The sequence below is a fragment of the Populus euphratica genome, unplaced genomic scaffold, assembly GCF_000495115.2.
Source record: "Populus euphratica unplaced genomic scaffold, PopEup_1.0 scaffold36.1, whole genome shotgun sequence".
In the NCBI taxonomy this organism is placed as follows: Eukaryota; Viridiplantae; Streptophyta; class Magnoliopsida; order Malpighiales; family Salicaceae; genus Populus; species Populus euphratica.
Window position 1 is genome coordinate 864,020 of NW_011499908.1, and position 18,366 is coordinate 882,385.

Consider the following 18,366-nt stretch of genomic DNA (forward strand, 5'->3'; position numbering starts at 1 on the left):
CACAAATCTCCACCGATTCATTTCAATTCGGTGATCATAAGCTTTGTGCAGGCTGATGTCCAGAGGGTGCTCCTTTCTGTCCTTATTAACACATGTAGCTGTTGGGTTGGCCCTTGAAAGAACACGTTGTCTCTTCTGCTAGTGATGATATGACATGACATCCGAGACGAGTTAGGACTAAAAACCTCAGAAATACTGTGTCTTTTCAAGAGTTACAAGTCAAATGTATTTTTAGATCAAAACTCATTATTTGACAACTTGTTCAAATACACTGCAATATTTCTAAAAGGCCAATCCCTCTATCAAGAGACAATACTGAATACTGATAGCCTGGAGTCAAGAGCTGAACTCATAAATTTCATGTCTCATCTCTCTGTTTTTTTTTGAAAAAACAATCTTTTCAAATCAAAACCCAGATTCACGAAATTATGAATTCAAACACCTGACAATACCTATTTGATGAATGTGTTATATGACCTATTTACACCGCTGTTATGAACATATGAGAAAAAAAATATTTAAATTAAAGTTTGTTTGTTTGTGTTGTTATTTTTGTGTTTTAAGTAACCATCACAAAAAAAATATTTGGTTATATAAAAAATATAATTTATTTTTTATGAGTCTATTATAATTCATGTTTGAAACATAGTTTTATCAAAGCAGTTTTAAAACATTTTTCTTCTAATAATGTAATTTATTTGTATTGTTCACTTAAAATAATAAACAATACAATTTATTACACTGTTCATGAGTGAATTATATTATTTACGTGAATAATTTTTTTTAGTATTTTTTTTAATTAGTTTAGAATGAGCTGAATTCACTGTTTATGAGTGAATTATATTATTTATGTGAATAATTTTTTTCAATATATTTTTTTAACTAATTTAGAATAAGCTAAATTCACTCGTATTATAATATAACTAATATTTAAAAAAAAATAGTATAGAATGAATTAAATTCACTGATATTGTAATATTTAATTTTATATCTAATAATATTTTATTTAATTTTATTATATGCTTAAAAAATTATAAAAACTGTAATTCTTATCGGATGAATTTGATACATAGTAAAATTATAAAAACTTTAATGAAATAATAAAAAATATTTTATATAAAATATTATTTATTTCATGATATAATAGTAGTAATTAATTCTACAGTATATAAATTTAAAACCATCAATACACATACACACACTTATTTTATAACCTTAATTTTAAAAATATTATTAACCAAATATATTAAATTATTTTTTATTTAATTTTAATTTTAACTATAATTTTAATTAAATATACATGAATATCATACCCACCTTAATTAAAATTTTATTTTATAAAATATTTTTTTAAAATCATAATTATGAAAGTTATAACAACACCAAACACACTAATTTAGCCCTATCTAACCGTGTCATGTAACAGGAGGGGGGAAGATGAGCATTGCAAGTTTAATCAGCGATCAATGGATGGGGTGGTCAGGTCAGGTCAACGTACCAGCCCCTGCTACAAACAAACTATAATTAGCATTTTAAATTATAATTATAATTATTTTTAAAGTATTTTTTATTTAAAAATATATTAAAATAATTTTTTTATTTTTTAGAAATTATTTTTAACACTATTTTATCAAAATAATTTAAAAAAATTAAAAAATATATTAATTTTAAGCAAAAAAATAAAAAAATTTAATTTTTTTAAATATTTTTAAAACACAAAAATAAAAACCATTGAAACGCACACAGCTAGCTAGATGCGGGGAGCTTATTACTTCTTTATATTATTATTTATTTTTACTGTTTTAATTTGTGCAATATTTAATTAATTATAGTTATATTGTCAAAATTTAGAACTTGCTCTCACTAGTAAAAGCATGGGATGAATATTTTCGGTTAAATTAGGTTTTTATTTTTAAAAACAAGTAAAATAATATTTTTTAAAAAAAATTAAAATTAAAATCAGTACAATCCGATCCATTTTGGTTCAATTAAAGTCAGTTTATACAGCTACAGCTTAAACACGACAGCTTATAAGTTTGTTGAACTCGAAACAAAAACGACACAGTATCTTCCATCTCCTATAAATCAAATTCAAAATGATTCAAAATATCCACCAGATCTCACAACAAAAAAATATAAATCAGAAAGTGAACGAAGGATAAAATCTCGGACAGTGGCGAATGGGATTTCTCCTGTTATAGCTTCTGCGCACACAGTGAGTTTATAGACCCTTTGACTTAACTGGAACGCAGTCGCTATCTTTTTTTTTTTTTTGATTTATATGGGGTGTTCGGGCCAGCTTACGTACACCACGACTAATCCCCATGGCTCATTGAACATCCTGCAAGCTCAATGAACAGGTAAGACACCGCAGGAGTGACAGGCGAGAAGCACAATGACTTACAAAGAAAGAAGGAGAGACAGAGTGGGGGAGGGGGGGCGTCGTTTGCTTTCATTAGGGTTAGAAGAACAGTTTCAATATTTGTATCGCTGGTTTTCTTTTTTCAACCGGTCGGTCTGATTCAATTAATTTTAACCTATTAAAATCAAAATCAAACCGGTTTTGTTTCTTTTTTAATTGGTTTATTCCATTTATTTATAACAGTTCTTTTTTTAATTAATTTGTTTTTGTTTACTTTATTCAATCTGTTTTTTGAGTTTTTTTTATCACCCTGGGTAATCAATCACTCGCAATTTCTTCATAGGATGCTTCACTAGCTGTTATTGCACTTTTGGTAATTTTTTAATAAAAGGCTATGCCAATGGAGGCGCGTGCTACGCTCGTGAACGCCGTTCCTTTCTCTGGCAGAGGAAATTATGAATTTCTTTTTTTTATCAAAGAAATATGAATGGCATTTGACGAAAGAACTGTGATGCTATTTCTATACCATACAAAATGATTGCACTTGTTTGTTTGTTTGTTTTCGTCTTATCTGTCGTGCAAGTGCAGTTTCGATCAATCTAATTCGGAATTTGACCGGTACAGACCGAAGTGGTCATGTAATGTCGGAATATGTACAGGCCATCTTATGGCCCCACTGCACATGTTCCCATTAAAGGTACCAGGGAAATATTTATAGCCATGAGGACAGGCTTATTCAATTATATGAACTAAAATCTTTTTTGAAATTTACGATTTTCTGGGAAAGCTTCGGGTGATTATGAATGTTTCTCTAGCTAACTTTTGGAATCCCGAATTGCCCTGCCTTAAAATTAAGAATATATATATATATATATAGATTGTTAGGGTTAAGATCTAGCGTACAAAACAAAAAGAAGAAGGGAAATTGACAGTATATGGGAAGACGTGCTAGATTTGTCCATACACGGGGAACAGCACACTATATTATATTATTACAAATATATTAAAATAATATATTTTTAATTTTTTAAATTCTATTTTTTAATATTAATATATTAAAATCATCTAAAAATATTAAAAACAAACTGAAAAGAATAACTGGGCTGCACAAAGAAATGTTACCGTACATGATTGCTTACCACATCGAACGTAGGGCCCAAAAGAATATTATTCACCTGCAAATAAAAAGTAAAATAAGATATTTAGATAGGTTTTTAGGATAATTAAAGTCCAGCTATTAAGAATTACGAATCTTGTTCATTAAACTGTGTGATCGATAGAATGTTTTGTAACTTCGTTACCTGGTTGCCACCTTTGCGTATCAAAGGCAATCCTCCATAAATGAAGCAGCATATTAAATTTAACAGCAACGTGCACAACATAATTGCAGACATTTTTTAAGCTCTCAATCTTTGGATCCTCCAATGAGAATCTAAATATATTCCTACTGTCTCGGTCCAGTTAGATAAAATATCACGCCATTTATTGCAATTCAGTTCATCCACAACAAAATCCAGAAACCAGCTAAGACGGCATGGCAAACGCGACACAGTTGAAGACTGATTTGTTTGTGCTCCGAACAAACATGTCTTTCGATTTGAATTAAAATGTCGGCCGCATGCTCCGGCACTGGGCATGACATTTTACTTTTAATTAATCAACTTCACACCGATTCTTATCCACTTAACTGCTTACCAAGGCAGCAAAGTATTCATAATCTCGAGATGGAGCCATTAATTTGCTTTCTGCTTTTCCCTTTTATAATTAAAGTGCCTTTTATGAATTATTATATGCCGATCAAGAGTTCTATGTACAGTACCTCTCTTTTCCTTTCTATTTAGTTAAAGCCGAGACATGGAAGATAAGCAATCTGTTGGTCTACGTGCACTTTAATCTCTCTCTCTCTGTTTTTTTTTTTTTTAAAAAAAATTGTAAGTCGTTAATTAGCCGCTAAATTAGAATAATCAAACAGAACCTGCTTAATTTGGTATCTGTCTAAATCAAAGAGTTATAAAGATCCTAAATAATATATAAAGATAAGTATATATAGCTGTATCTATATTCTATCCATTTTGTTAAGATTTGAGTTCCATTAATTAATGACTGTCAAATTGATCCAGATATCAAAATCCAACCCTTCATAAAATCGCTATAGTAGTTTTGAAAAAAATAAAGCTGACCTTTCAATCCTAATAAACAGAATATCACTTACGCAATGAGAACTTAGACGGCGATAATATTAATGAACTTGAGGAGAAATGCAGAGCTCCTTGAAGACTTTCTATCGTGTAGAAACTGTAATGTCTAGAGACAGCCTATAATTCAATTAAAGCGACAATTATGCAACATCAACACCGTATATCTTTTAGAAATTTCAAACTAGATTGCTAAAAATCAAAACAGAAGTCGTTGGGAAGAAATAGCTAGCAAAAAGAAACAAGTGATATCCAATCCACCAAACCCTTGAATTTTTCACATATCCGCCCCGAGGCCTTATGCCTTGGACAAATTTGATCTCCATTAATATAATACAATCACTCCATAGAATACACCAGTAAACAAAGTCTATCAAGACAGAGAGGGAGAGCGTGCAGCCACGACTGAGACAAAGAGCACCACGTTAGTAGCGGCCAATGGTCGGTTGGTGATGTTCACTAGCTGCACATACAGTACTCTCTTGAACACAGAACACCCTCCCTTTCAATCCAAGTCTCTCTTTCTTTAGTACTCAAAAAACTCTAAAGCTAAAGCAAAACCCCATAACCCTCTCATCAATATTTTTGTGCCAAAACTAATCAAAGGCTACGAATTACTTTCTCCTTTTCTCTAATATGAGGAAGCTTTGTCCTAATTTTGATCGTGAAGATGGGCTCGATACTGTTCTCGAGGTTCCAATCCCTGAAGAAATGTTTGCTTCTAACAAGCATGGTAATAGGTCGTGGCAAAACATTAAAGCCTGGATGAGACCACACAACGAAAGGTCCGTGACAACTCTGTTTGGAGCCAAAAACACCGAGATTCAACTCTTGCTTGGTGTTGTTGGTGCTCCATTGATCCCACTTCCCATCCTCTGTGATCACCAGTTCATCAACCGTAACATCAAAGACCACCCTATTGTAAGACCGGTTAATTATTTCTAATGATTATTTCTCAGAATCAAACGTCTGGTCTTGTCGAAGAGTTTTTTTTTTTTTTTTTGGTTGTTGATTGTTAAAGTATATTGAGTTTTTTTTTTTTTGTTAATCTCTAGATATATTTGTTGTACAGGAGTCATCAATGGCAAAATACATAGTGCAACAATACATAGCAGCAGTGGGAGGGGAGAGAGCTCTGAATTCAGTGGACAGTATGTATGCAATGGGGAAAGTGAAAATGGTAGCATCAGAATTTTGTGCAGGCGAAGGGAGTTTGAACAACAATAAGACGCTGAAAGTTAAGAATCAGAAACATGGAGGTGGAGAAATGGGAGGGTTTGTTCTATGGAAAAAAAGACCTGATTTATGGTGCTTGGAATTAGTGGTTTCTGGGTGCAAAATTAGTGCTGGCAGCGATGGTAAGGTGGCTTGGAGACAAACGCCATGGCACCACTCTCATGCATCTAGAGGCCCACCTAGGCCTCTTAGACGTTTTCTCCAGGTAAAAACCCACGAATCTAATGGTTAATATCTGACATCCTTATGAGTGCTTAGGATTTCATTAACTGATTTTCATGGCTCTGTACTTCTTAATTGGCTTTTCCTGACTGTTAGTATTGCTGGATGCTACGGTTACAGCTATCCAGCTTCTAATCTTTTGGGACTTTTCAGAAGAAGAAAAGGGCCGGCGCATGAATTTTATGTTCACATCAATTCATCAATTTTCCACTTGAGTTCCATTTCATTTTGTTTTTCTAAAAGAAGAGAAAGGGCCAAGGCATGATTTTTATTTTTTGACTTTACCGTGGGACCTAGCCTACCAAATTTCTCAATTATCAGGGCTGGTGTTTTCCGCTTTGGCCACTAAATTTTGAGGGGAAAAAAAGTCTCAAGTAAAATAGTTTCTAATAATCAAGAAAAATCATTTACAGCCAACTTTTAGATAATCGAGGCCCAAATTCTAGATGGGTAAAACAAACTCTGTTGTTTTTCAAAGGAGCCCAGTAAGAAACTGACAGGCCATAAGCCCATTAATGGAACTCAATCTTTTTTAAACAATCATCTTGCCTCTTTTTTTTTTTTTCATTGAATCTCGCAATTTTTATACTCAGAACATCTTTCTTTCTTTTTTATTAATGATGAAATGAACATGTTGCCTTTTGTTCCTTCAGTTCTATGAGCATGACCTTCCATAATACATTTACAGATTCTCATATTTTAATTGATAATGAACAGGGTCTTGATCCAAAGTCTACGGCCAACTTATTCTCCAATTCTGTTTGCACTGGCGAGAAAACAATCAACAATGAGGATTGTTTCGTGCTAAAACTAGAAGCTGAGCCCTCGTCGCTAAGAGCAAGGAGCACTAGCAATGTAGAAATAATTAGGCACACATTATGGGGCTACTTCAGCCAAAGAACGGGTTTGTTGGTTCAATTAGAAGACTCCCACCTTCTAAGAATTAAAGCCTCAGGCAATGACAGCATTTTTTGGGAGACCACAATGGAGTCATCAATTCAAGACTACCGAACCATAGATGGGATTAACATAGCATACAAGGGCAGAACTTCGGTCTCGTTGTTCAGGTTCGGTGAGACCTCAGAAAGCCATTCAAGGACTAGAATGGAGGAGATTTGGGCCATTGAAGAGGTTGATTTTAACATAAAAGGATTGTCCATGGATTGCTTTTTGCCACCTAGTGATTTGAAGAAAGAGGAAGAAGGGTGTGATAATGCTGCGATTAGCAACAGTGCAAGATTACCTTTCAAGATTCGATCAGCTTCTTCTAGGATTAGTGTATCTAAGGTTGTTGCTATCGATGATGTTGATGACTCGGATGGAATTTACGATGAAGATGAGGATCGCGAATAGCTGTAGATTTTTGTTCTTTCCGTGTAAATATACCAATCCAGCTATATGCACTTTAATTTTGTATTTTTTTTTTCTTCTCTTTGCTTGATCAACTGGCTACAGAGGAACGGGTAACGGTAGAGCTAAGCAATTTTCCGTTCTCCATTAATTGTATATTGTTTGACTTTTTAGGGCTTTCTCCAACTGCTAATTTTATAATCAAAACTTTTGTTCTTAAATTAAGATTCAACTTATAAAATCTCATCTCAGGAGAAAATCCAACAATCTTCAATGTTATACCCTGAAAACTTACTTTTACATTGAATTGATCAAACAAAACCCTAAGCAATCCTTGGGATTTTTTTTTTTTTGTGGTTTTATGTCATCTCATTAGACCCTCTTCACCGTGATAAAAAACAGTATCATTTTCATTTGATCAAAACAAAATAAAATTGAAGGTTCGGTGAGCTAAGAGAACAGTGGGTGCAAATTACAGAACTTCATCGTACAACTATCCACATCATCGAGGGTGTTGTTGAGTTTTTCTGCTTTTGAAGGAAAAATAAAATCTCAACTATCCATTTGATTATACAAACTGCAGGACCCATGTGTTATCCATGCCAAGGAACCCCTAAACTAGTTTTCTAGGAGATGCTTTATATCACCAAGTTTTAAAGTTGTGGGCTTATATATGCATTAATATTTATATATCTAATAATATTCACACACATGAGAAGATGCTGCAAAAACCAATCCTAAGAGTTGTATTTAACTTGTTAAAGATGATAATGGCACAGTAAGTAACTGGGAAAGATGATATTTTTTAAATGAATGAGTTAATTGATTTATTTCGAGATATTCTGTTTGCTAATTTAAAATCCCAAATTTTTATATATATTATTGAGTTAAATATAATATTTAATATCAGTGGACATTAAAAAAATTAGATTTAAAAAATGATCCCAGATATCTAGTGAAAAAGGGTCAAAGACGTCGCCCCTTCCACCACCACCTAACAGACTCAAAGCCATTTCTAATCCTTGATTAAGAAAGTAAAAGGGTCTACAAGAAGCTTGCCTTTTCTCGCTGTAGTTTTTGTTCTTCTGCTAGATGCGAGTGGTGGGGAAGAGAGAGTTCTTCTAAATGGAGCTTTTTTTACTATCGCGTGGATGCTATTTAGAGAAGAGGTAACCATTTATATAAACTATTCGGGTAGAGTTAATTTTTGGAGGCTGGCAAGTGCTTGTGAAATGGACCCTGCCTGCTGCAATTCAAATATGATTTGGGAACATAAACTATTCCTAATGCTATTATACAGTTCTCTAGTGGATTTATGCAGAGAGAGTTAATACGATGCCACTATATAGAAAGTAATTCTAAAAGTATGATTTGGGAAAATATTGGTAAACAGAGCATGAAAGAACACAGATGAGATAGAGAGCCAAGTATAAAATTTATCACATCTACTCGTACCAGCTTATAACCCTGCCTGCTGCAATTCAAATACGACTAGCATTTCATCTAAACTTAGCCTCTCTTGACAACTTTTTCCATTGTATCTACAGCAGGATCTTAGGGTTTACAACTTAGAAATTCAGACACGGATGGCTGATAGCTGGTTGAGGTACCTGTTGCTTTAGGTAACTAACAATAGCATTAGGAAGCAGATCAGAAAAGATTGCTAGCTTGTTGGAATTTAGCTGTGCAAAATATATAAGATGCCCTCAAAAAAACAAAATTAGGGTAGTCTCACATTTTTTAGCTTCAAGTTCGCACCCAAAAACTACACAAGATTACTGGGGCTTATATGAAAAATACTAACATAAGCACAATCGAACCCCATTCTGGCAATGTTTTGCTTCCTTAAATCACTTAATGCGGCATATAAATATCTATCCGCAGAACAGACACAATTTGGAGCATCACCATTGCCGACAATGCTCGAATTAAAACAAAAGAAAAGAGAGTGGACAAGGACGATTGCATTCTGGCCCAAAAACTGCAATTTTGTGTTTCACTGTGTTCAAGAAAACCTAGGAAAATGTATATGCAAAAAGTTTTACGGCAGATGCATGATTGGTACTGGACAAGAATTGCTTTTGAATGGATTTCAATAAACTAATATTCTAGTATTGCTTTTTAGCATCTTTCTCAGCTTATCACATATTTCTTTTCAGTTATCATACCATAGGACTTCATTGACTAGGAATACTATGCACAGACACATAACAAAGCTGTGAATAGTATGCACGCCCCTTTGATACTAAAAGAACCCTTTTCTCGCTGAAGTGGCAGAGCAGCAAAAACAAGGAAAATGTCACTGGTTCGTAGCACAACCCTTTGAAGTTTAATGCCATCAGCAACAGCTTCAGTGAAGTGCCAGTTGGCATCTGAGATTAAAGCAAGCAATTGGCTCGTTCTCAAAGTCGAATAATAACCTAGTCAAACTATCACTAAATGGTTTAACACGGTTGATACTGAGGAGTGTCACAAAATGCATGACATCTGCCAAGCCTTATGTTCCAAGAAGCCATCAGGAATCGAGTAGAAGGTGAAATGAGGGAAGTACCAAGCATGTGAAGAGTTGAAGTGTGGATTATGATGATGGACAACCCTTTAGAATACAGGACGTTTGCAAGCTGAGCATGGGTTTTATGTGACGTTGTAGTGGTAATGGAAAGCGAATAAGCGAGCGGCCGACGCCCACCCTTTGTGGCATATGAGATTCTTTTAGGCTCTCCATGTAACTTGTTAATTCACCTGGATACCTCTGATCTACTCTTTGATTTATTTATACAATACCAGGTGTCATTAGCTCATAAATGCAGGGGTTTGTTACTCTCGTCAAATAAAATCATTTGGCTTCAAATGAGGACAATCATATCATGAGGTTTCCTTCGAATAAATAATCATATAATTCAAGAAAACCTGCATGATGCTATCAAGAAATGGGATGGAATGAAAAATGTAATGATAGCATAAGAAAGGGATAATTTAACACTCAAAGATTCACTCACTTGAGAAGGAATCATGGCTTCTTTAATGGTTGTTTAGGGAATCGCTCACCTAAAGAATGCTATCAGCGTTCCACCACAATTCCTCAAATAACATGATTTTATAGTAAACATGCATACAAAGCTAGTCTAAACTCAAATAAATATTCAGCAAGCTTTTCATTCTTCAACATTGACCATCTTGGAACCAACTATGTTGGACTAGTAATTATTATTGTTTGGCTAGGCTGTATCACTGCAAAAATCCTTGACACTCTTCCATGGAAAATTTGCAACATCTCGGTATATAAATCAAAGGAATAAAAATTCATGCATACACAGCTCATCAGTTCATTTTCAGCTTTGTCTTGATTATTCCAAAAACTATGCAAGAATCACAGGAAATATGTTTTGGTGATTGTTTCTTCTCTGAAATTTGAAATGCAAATCTTCCACGTGATACTGTTAGTGGAAGTATATTTAATAACACGCATACCAAGACATTGAACAAAATCCTCCAACTAAAGTCAGGCCGTGCAGAATGAGTTATGAGACAGCAATCAAATTCCATTTTACATCAAACGAACAGAAATAACAGGATAAATTTGAAAACTTCAAGTACCATGAATGCAATAAACAGACTCAAGGCTTTGATTGTCATATGCAACCTCATTGCAAAATTAAACATGAATTAACAAGTTACCGAACACAGACAGAAGCCTAGAATGACATGATGTAGTTAGTCAAGCTCTCAAGTGAATGGTAAGAAGAGCCTCCATGGCTTAGACAAAGGTTCACCTTCTCTTTCAAAGACACAATTCTCTGTCTCATCTCCTGCCCTTTTGTCTCTACCATTAGTGCTTTAATTGCCCTCTCTATCTCCCTTCTTTCGAGTTTATTATACTCCAAGTGTGTCCCAATTTTCCAAACATCACTGACATACCTAGCATTTACTCTCTGATCACCAAAAAAAGGCTGACAAATCATGGGAACCCCTTCACATATACTTTCCAATGTGGAATTCCAACCATTGTGTGTCCAAAACCCTCCAGTGGCAGGGTGTGCTAGCACCTCTTGTTGAGGAGCCCATTTCACGATATAGCCCCTTTTACCCACCATCTCAAGGAATCCATCCGGCAATGATTCGGACCATTCCGAGCCCGGAACTAATCCAGGTCGAACCACCCACAAGAAGGGTTGATTGCTATGGAGTAGCCCCCAGGCTATCTCCAGGAATTCAGTCTCATTTACCGCAGCAATGCTCCCAAAGCTGACGTAGAGGACAGAATTAGGAGTCTGGGTATCAAGCCAGGAAATGCAGCTTTGGTCTTGTGTTAGTAAGCTACTTGAAGAGGCTGGAAAGTACTTGTGAAATGGACCTATGTGAAATATTGGCACAGGAAAGACCTGGCCTAATTTGCTCAGAGCATCACGCTCAATTTCTTCAAACGAGTTCCAAATTAGGCCTGAACAGGCTCTGGCTTGATTACTTATCTTTTCAAACAGTTGATGAAGAGTCGCTGGACATCGTGTTTTGATCACAGGAAGATCTTTGACTTTCAACGGTGAAAGCTCTTGCACTGATTCTTCTAATCGAGAATCTGAAGAGAGAGAGAAGGATGGAGGAAATGAGAAGTGCTTAGTTAATGTTTTTAAGTTTTTAAGTAATATATTAAAAAATTGCTTGCACAGAGACATAAAGAAGATAAAGCACCTTGAATTGGGAAGTAACCCCTTTCTCGCAGAAGGGGGAAGGAGGCAAAAGCAAGAAAAGAAGTTATACTAGTTGTCCGCATGGCAATAGTTGAGATCTTAAAGCCCTCGGCTACAGCGTGAGTGAAGTGCCAAACAGCATCTGTGATCAAGCAAGCAACGGGCTCTTGATCCATGGCATCCAATAACAGCTTAGCCAGGGAATCTCGAAAGGGCTCAACACACTTTGAATTGAGGACTGAGAAAAGGATCACACCATCTGCAGTTGAAGCCTCATCTTCCAACAAACCATCAGGAATTGCATGGAAAGTGAAGTGAGGACTCTTCGAAGGATTGGGAGCATTGAATTGAGTGTGGATGATTGTTATGGAAAATCCTTTAGAATAAAGGATGTTAGCAAGATGAATCATAGGATTGATATGCCCTTGTAAAGGCAGTGGGAAGAGTATGACTCGCCGATACTTCCTGTGGTGCACATGGGACTCTCTTATATTCTCCATGGAATTGATGTTTCCCCTGGTTTCTTCTGGGCTTCTCGATTCTGACATTGGATGCGTAGATGAACGATTTAGGTTTAAAGTTCAGGGCAATCTGAGGATGAACCGCACTTTTCGAAACAAGGACAAGTTATCCTTACCCCTCAGGCATAGAGGCATTGCTCTCTTGCCCAAACCCCCAAAAACCGTGATGCTATTCATTATTTTATTTAAAAAAAAGTTAAAAATTGTGTTATTGGGCGTCTACATTTCCATTTATTTAAATAGCAATGCGTCCGGATCATGAACGATTATGACAATAAAGCCGACCTGGAAGGCATCCCCATCTAGCTAATAAGAGTAACAATGGCAGGTTCATGCTTGCCTTGGATAGGTTAGATCTCAATTTTTCTTAAGATGGTAGTGGTGTTATAATTAAAGTTTTAAGATGCCTTTGAGTTCTTTCTTCTTCTTTTTTATTCTTTATAAATTATAATAAGGAAAAAAAATATCTTTTAAAAGCATACTAAGACTTTAATTATTATATTATTAATATTATTAAAAAAATCTCAATAAAATAAATTTAACAATATCAAGTAAAATAACAAAAAATAATTGGAGTAGAACACAGTTATCTCTTAAAGGAAGTAAATCATCTATTTTTTTATTGTAAATATAGTCAACTCCAGTTACTATAGTATCGTTAAGATTTTTTTTTTATAGTATTAATGGTATTGTAATTGAAGTTTTGATATAATTTTTTGTTTCATTGCAATTTATGCATTTCACAATTTCTTTGAAATATTGTATTTTTAAATAGTAATAAATTTAAATATTATGTTTTTTAATTATGACATGTACAAATTATTTTATTTTACTAAATTTTTTCCTCCTTTGTGTTTCTCTTTTTCTTATTTCTTCTCCTTTCTTTTCTCTTTTCTTTCTCTTCCTCATCTCTCCTCCCTCTCGCCACAGATTGTGCGCACTCTAGAGTTCAAAAATACTGATCATGGTAATTTAGATCATCAACATTCATTGAAGCCCTCGGTGCTGCTCACGATAAAAACCAAACGAGCCGGGCTCTCAGGTTCGACTCAAGCTCCTCAAAGGCTTGCCTGGAGAGAAATCCAGCTAATTTTGGGCCTTGTGATTAATCCTGGTTTTAAGCAGCTACAAAACTGCGAGGAGCTCACCTAAACAGATGATATTAGACAGGTATTTGTCTGTGTACTCTTTTATTTTTTTTAAAAATTGTTCCCTTTTAAAAAATTAGAAATGAATATAAAATTTACTTGCTGATGAGAAAAAGCCATATTTCATGTCAACTATAAATAAAAATTTAAAGGTGAAATTATTATTTTTTCATTAAAAAATATAAATCATTATAATGCAATAATTGTACAACTTTTATGAGCTAATAGAATTCACAGTGAATACCTTAATTAATAGCTTTAAAAAGGACAGTGAGTTATCAGTAGCATTTATATAATTCTCGGGGGGGGGGCGGGGCGCGGGGGGCGGACAAAGTATTTATGTAAATCCTCCACAACCTTCCCTGAGTTTTGTATTTATCAGTATCATTAACTTATGTAATTCTCATCTCTCTACTCTTCTCTCTAAATGCAAACCCACCTCTCCAAATATCAGTCCTATACCTTGCATTTACCATCTGGTCTCCAAAATTAGGCTGACAAAGCATAGAGACTCCTTCACATATATTCTCCAACGTGGAATTTCAACCATTGTGCGTCCAAAAACCTTCGGTGGTAGGGTGTGCTAGCACCTCTTGTTGGGAAGCGCATTTCACTGCATGTCTCCTTCCACCTACCATCTCCCAGAAATCATTTGGCAATGTTGCAAGCCAGTTTAAGCCTTGGGAAAATCCAGGCCGGACCACCCATAAAAAAGGTTGATAGCTACTGGCTAGCCCACAAGCCACCTCCAGAAATTCAGACTCATTTACAGTTGCAATGCTTCCGAAGGCCTAGAGAACAAAATTAGGGGCTTGGGTATCTAGCCAAGAAATGCATCTTTTTTCCTGTGTGGGTAAGCTACTTGACGAGGCTGGGAAGTACTTATGAAATGGACATATATATCGCGGAGATGGGGATGGAGAAATGTCTGCGTAATATTGTTAATACAGCTTGCTCAAGCTTTTCAAACGAATTCCATAGTAGTCTCAAAAAGGCCTTTGCTTGATTTACCGTCCCGTTCATTAATTGATGAAGAAGTCCCAGATCATGCATTTTAAGCATAGGAAAATCTTTGAATTTCAACGGTGAAAGCTCTTGGACTGGTGCTTCTAGCTGAGAATCTGAGAGAGAGAGAAATTAAGAATATAACATTCTAGCATTGGGTTTTCCAAAACCTCATTCAAGCAAACCATCAAACATGCTACAAGCACGCGTACACGAGCCACGCAGATAGAGAAAGGCACCTTGAACCGGGAAGTAACCCTTTTCAAGCAAATGCGAGAAGAAATACTGGTAGACTGTATATCAATTATTGGGAGTTTAAAGCCTTCAGCTACAGCTTTAGGGAAAAGCCAAGAGACATATGTGATTAAGCAAAAGGCTCCTCCAAGACATCTAACGACAACTTCGATAAGCAATCTCGAAAGGGATCAGCACAGTTGATATTCTTGTCACCGATAGATTTAACCTAACCTTCGGTGTTCCGCCAATGTGATCACTTTCTATCGAGTCCTGGGACAATATGTTTTATCAATTAGGTCTCAAATATTTTAAATGATTCTCAACTCTATCCTTTTTTCAAAGTTTGTTAATACTTTTCATCTAGAATGCTTATTTTATGCAATATAAAAGGGGAGATTATCTTTAACTTATCATTTTATTTTATCTCTCCTTGATCAATTGTCTCTAGAAGTCTAATTACTCCAGATTTATCTTTATATTCTCTTATAGGAACTTATGAAAGTGCTCTCACTCAGAGAACTCAAACCCCGTTGCATTTATTGAAAAGATAATTTAAAAAAATGAATTGGTATTAAGAAATTCATCATTATTTTATTTAATAAATTAAATTAGGTTTCAATTTTTCATGGGAGGGTGTTTTCATCAATTTAGATAAAAATATCTTATATAAGAAAAGATTGAAGAATGAATCGACATTTAGGGGCCAATTGAAAAATATACCAGACATTTAGAATCTAACTGATTAAATTATTTGTTTAGGGATTCAATTGATAATTACTTGTGACCATAGAGGCTAGTTTGAGGATGCCAAGACAGTAGGCTCCGATGATAAAATATGACTACCCCAGCTATCCAGTGATTGGCATGAAGAGCCAACCTGGCTGTGGATAAAGATTTGCCTTCTCCTTTTAAGCTCCATATTCGTTTCTTTTGTTTGTTTTTTTAAATAATTTTAAAAGAGCCCAAACAGCAACTATTATTACCTGTTGTTGTTTGGGCCATGAGGCCCATAAAACAACAACATTTTGTTACTGTGTTGGATCGTGCTCAAACAGTAATTCCCACACCGATATGGCAACGGGCCCCGATCCAGCCAGCTGTACACAGAAACTTTCGGTGCACCTCGTGCCTTTTTTATTTTTTTCTTGAACTCGTTCTTGTGTTCTTTTTCTAGTTTTGTAAGGTCAGAATATATTGTGCTGTATGCAGACAATATTTTCATGATTAACTTAGATATTCTTTATAATTTTAAATTTTTATGTAGTGTAGCGTTATGTTCTTTTTACCAATGACAAAACATAAACTACTTTATATTCAACTTATGCGACTTAATAGCAATTATTTACCTATATATAATTGATATTCACTAATTATTCATTTAATGACGTATTAGATATTATAATAAATAGAGATTAGCATTTTCAACAATCAAACATAACATTACTTTTTGTATTTGAGATTATATATATAATCAAAATCTATAAATATATCAGGTTACCAAATAAATGAATAAAGTCTCAAACTTAATATTTTTTCAACGGCTATTTACTGTGTATGTTTTTTTCTCAAATATTTTTCAATTTAAGTAATGAAGAGTCTCTCGTGACATAAAAAGCTTGTTTTTTAGACTAACCTCACTCCACCACTCGTTCAAGCCGAACAATCAATTCCATCCATGTTTCCAGTCTGAACCTTGTTTCATAGACCATGGAAGCCCAGGTTATATATGAGGTTTTTCCTGATTTTATTGCCTTTCATTAATGCTCTAGAATCTAGTGTCAAGCTTTAGGGAATGCGAGTCCAAATGTATTGAGTATTATCCTCGTGAATTAAGAAAATAAACGATAGACTGTTAAATACTCCAAGCTCCGCATAAATAGAAATACTGTAATAATTGATGAAGTGACGAAAAAACTTCAATGGATTTTCTAGGTTTTTCCACGGCCAACAATTGAACTGAAGAATTTGAACCGTTGGTGTCACGTGCAAAACAAATTCTTCATTGCTCAAGTTATTTTAAAACTTAGTGACCGTTGGTTTTCACGGCTGTGATTATTTTTTAAATAAAATACAGGATGTAAATGTTTGATAATAAATAATCATAATTTATTTTGGATGGGCCTAGGATAATTTATTTTTATAATATAAGTTTTGCTGAAGCAGTTTTTGATTGATTTCTCACTCTTGATTTTTTAAAAATAAAAAGTATGGGTGAATTTTAATGTAATCAAACTATTCATATAAATAATTTTAGTTTTTTATTAAAACAATGCAGTGAATTATAAATTCACTTGTATTGTTTATTATTTTAAGTGAACACTCCAAATGAATTTTAATTTATTTACACTATTTATTGAATAAATTTTTAAAAAAATCATACAATAAATTATATATTCATTCATTATTTTTTTAAGTTTAATTCACTCGTATAGTTCATTAAATAGTTTTTTACAAAACCAATGCAATAAATTATATATTCATGTTTATTGAATAGTTTTTTTTTTTAATTGTTCAATGAATTATAAACTCACCCACACTTTTTTACTTAATAATTAAAAAAATAATTTATACTATTTATTTTTTTAATTGAACAATGCGAGTGAATTTTAATTCACTAGCATTGTTCATTAAATAATTAAAAAAACAGTGCAATTAATTATATATTCACTTGCACTGTCATGTGAATATTATTTTTTTAAAAATAAATTAGTATAAAGTGAATTAAATTCAGTCACACTGTAATTTCAATTTTATTTTTGATAATATTTTATTTAATTTTATTGTATGCTCAAAAAATTATAAAAACTATAATTTTTATCGGATGAATTTTGTACATAATAAAATTGTAAATGATTTAATGAAATAATAAAAAATATTTTATATAAAATATTATTTATTTAATAATATAATAGTAGTAATTAAATTTACAATATTTAAATTTAAAATTATTAATTAATATATATATATATATTATTTTATAACCTTAATTTAAAAAGTATTCTTTTAATCAAATATATTAAATTATTTTTTGTTGAATTTAAATTTAAACCACGGTTTTAACCAAATATATATTATTTCAAACTAACTTTAATTAAAAATATTTTTTATGAAATAATTTTTTTTAAATCACAATTATATCAGCTATTACAATACCGCATACGCTTTGATCCAGTGAGTTTTATAGAAAATGATGAGCATGTAGTATATTGTAAGGGGTCATGTTTTTTGCCTCTGTTTATACTGGGAAGTGTTGCTCACCATGGTAGGGGTGCCAATGTTAGCATAACTGCCTTGTTGAAAGTGGCTAGACCGCTAAAAGAATGGCGAAAACCTGTCCAAGATGCTTTCCTTACAGAGCAAATTGTTGATCCGGCAAGAAAAATCTCATATTGTAGAGTGTAG

The 18,366-nt window shown here is 33.7% G+C and overlaps 2 protein-coding genes across 2 annotated transcripts; one reads left to right on the forward strand and one right to left on the reverse strand.

Annotated features, from left to right (window-relative positions):
- Positions 1-4,750: 4,750 nt before the first annotated feature.
- Positions 4,751-7,512, forward strand: LOC105133646 (uncharacterized). The gene is made up of 3 exons (XM_011037727.1): positions 4,751-5,478; positions 5,630-5,998; positions 6,733-7,512. Exons 1-3 carry the CDS (start codon positions 5,194-5,196, stop codon positions 7,366-7,368), a joined length of 1,290 nt encoding a protein of 429 aa, XP_011036029.1. The 5' UTR covers positions 4,751-5,193; the 3' UTR covers positions 7,369-7,512.
- Positions 7,513-10,843: 3,331 nt separating this feature from the next.
- Positions 10,844-12,755, reverse strand: LOC105133647 (UDP-glycosyltransferase 76C2-like). Its single transcript, XM_011037728.1, has 2 exons — positions 12,055-12,755; positions 10,844-11,941 (listed from the first exon to the last, which is right to left on the reverse strand). The coding sequence occupies exons 1-2, from the start codon at positions 12,599-12,601 to the stop codon at positions 11,061-11,063; spliced, it is 1,428 nt and encodes a 475-aa protein (XP_011036030.1). The 5' UTR covers positions 12,602-12,755; the 3' UTR covers positions 10,844-11,060.
- Positions 12,756-18,366: the final 5,611 nt, after the last annotated feature.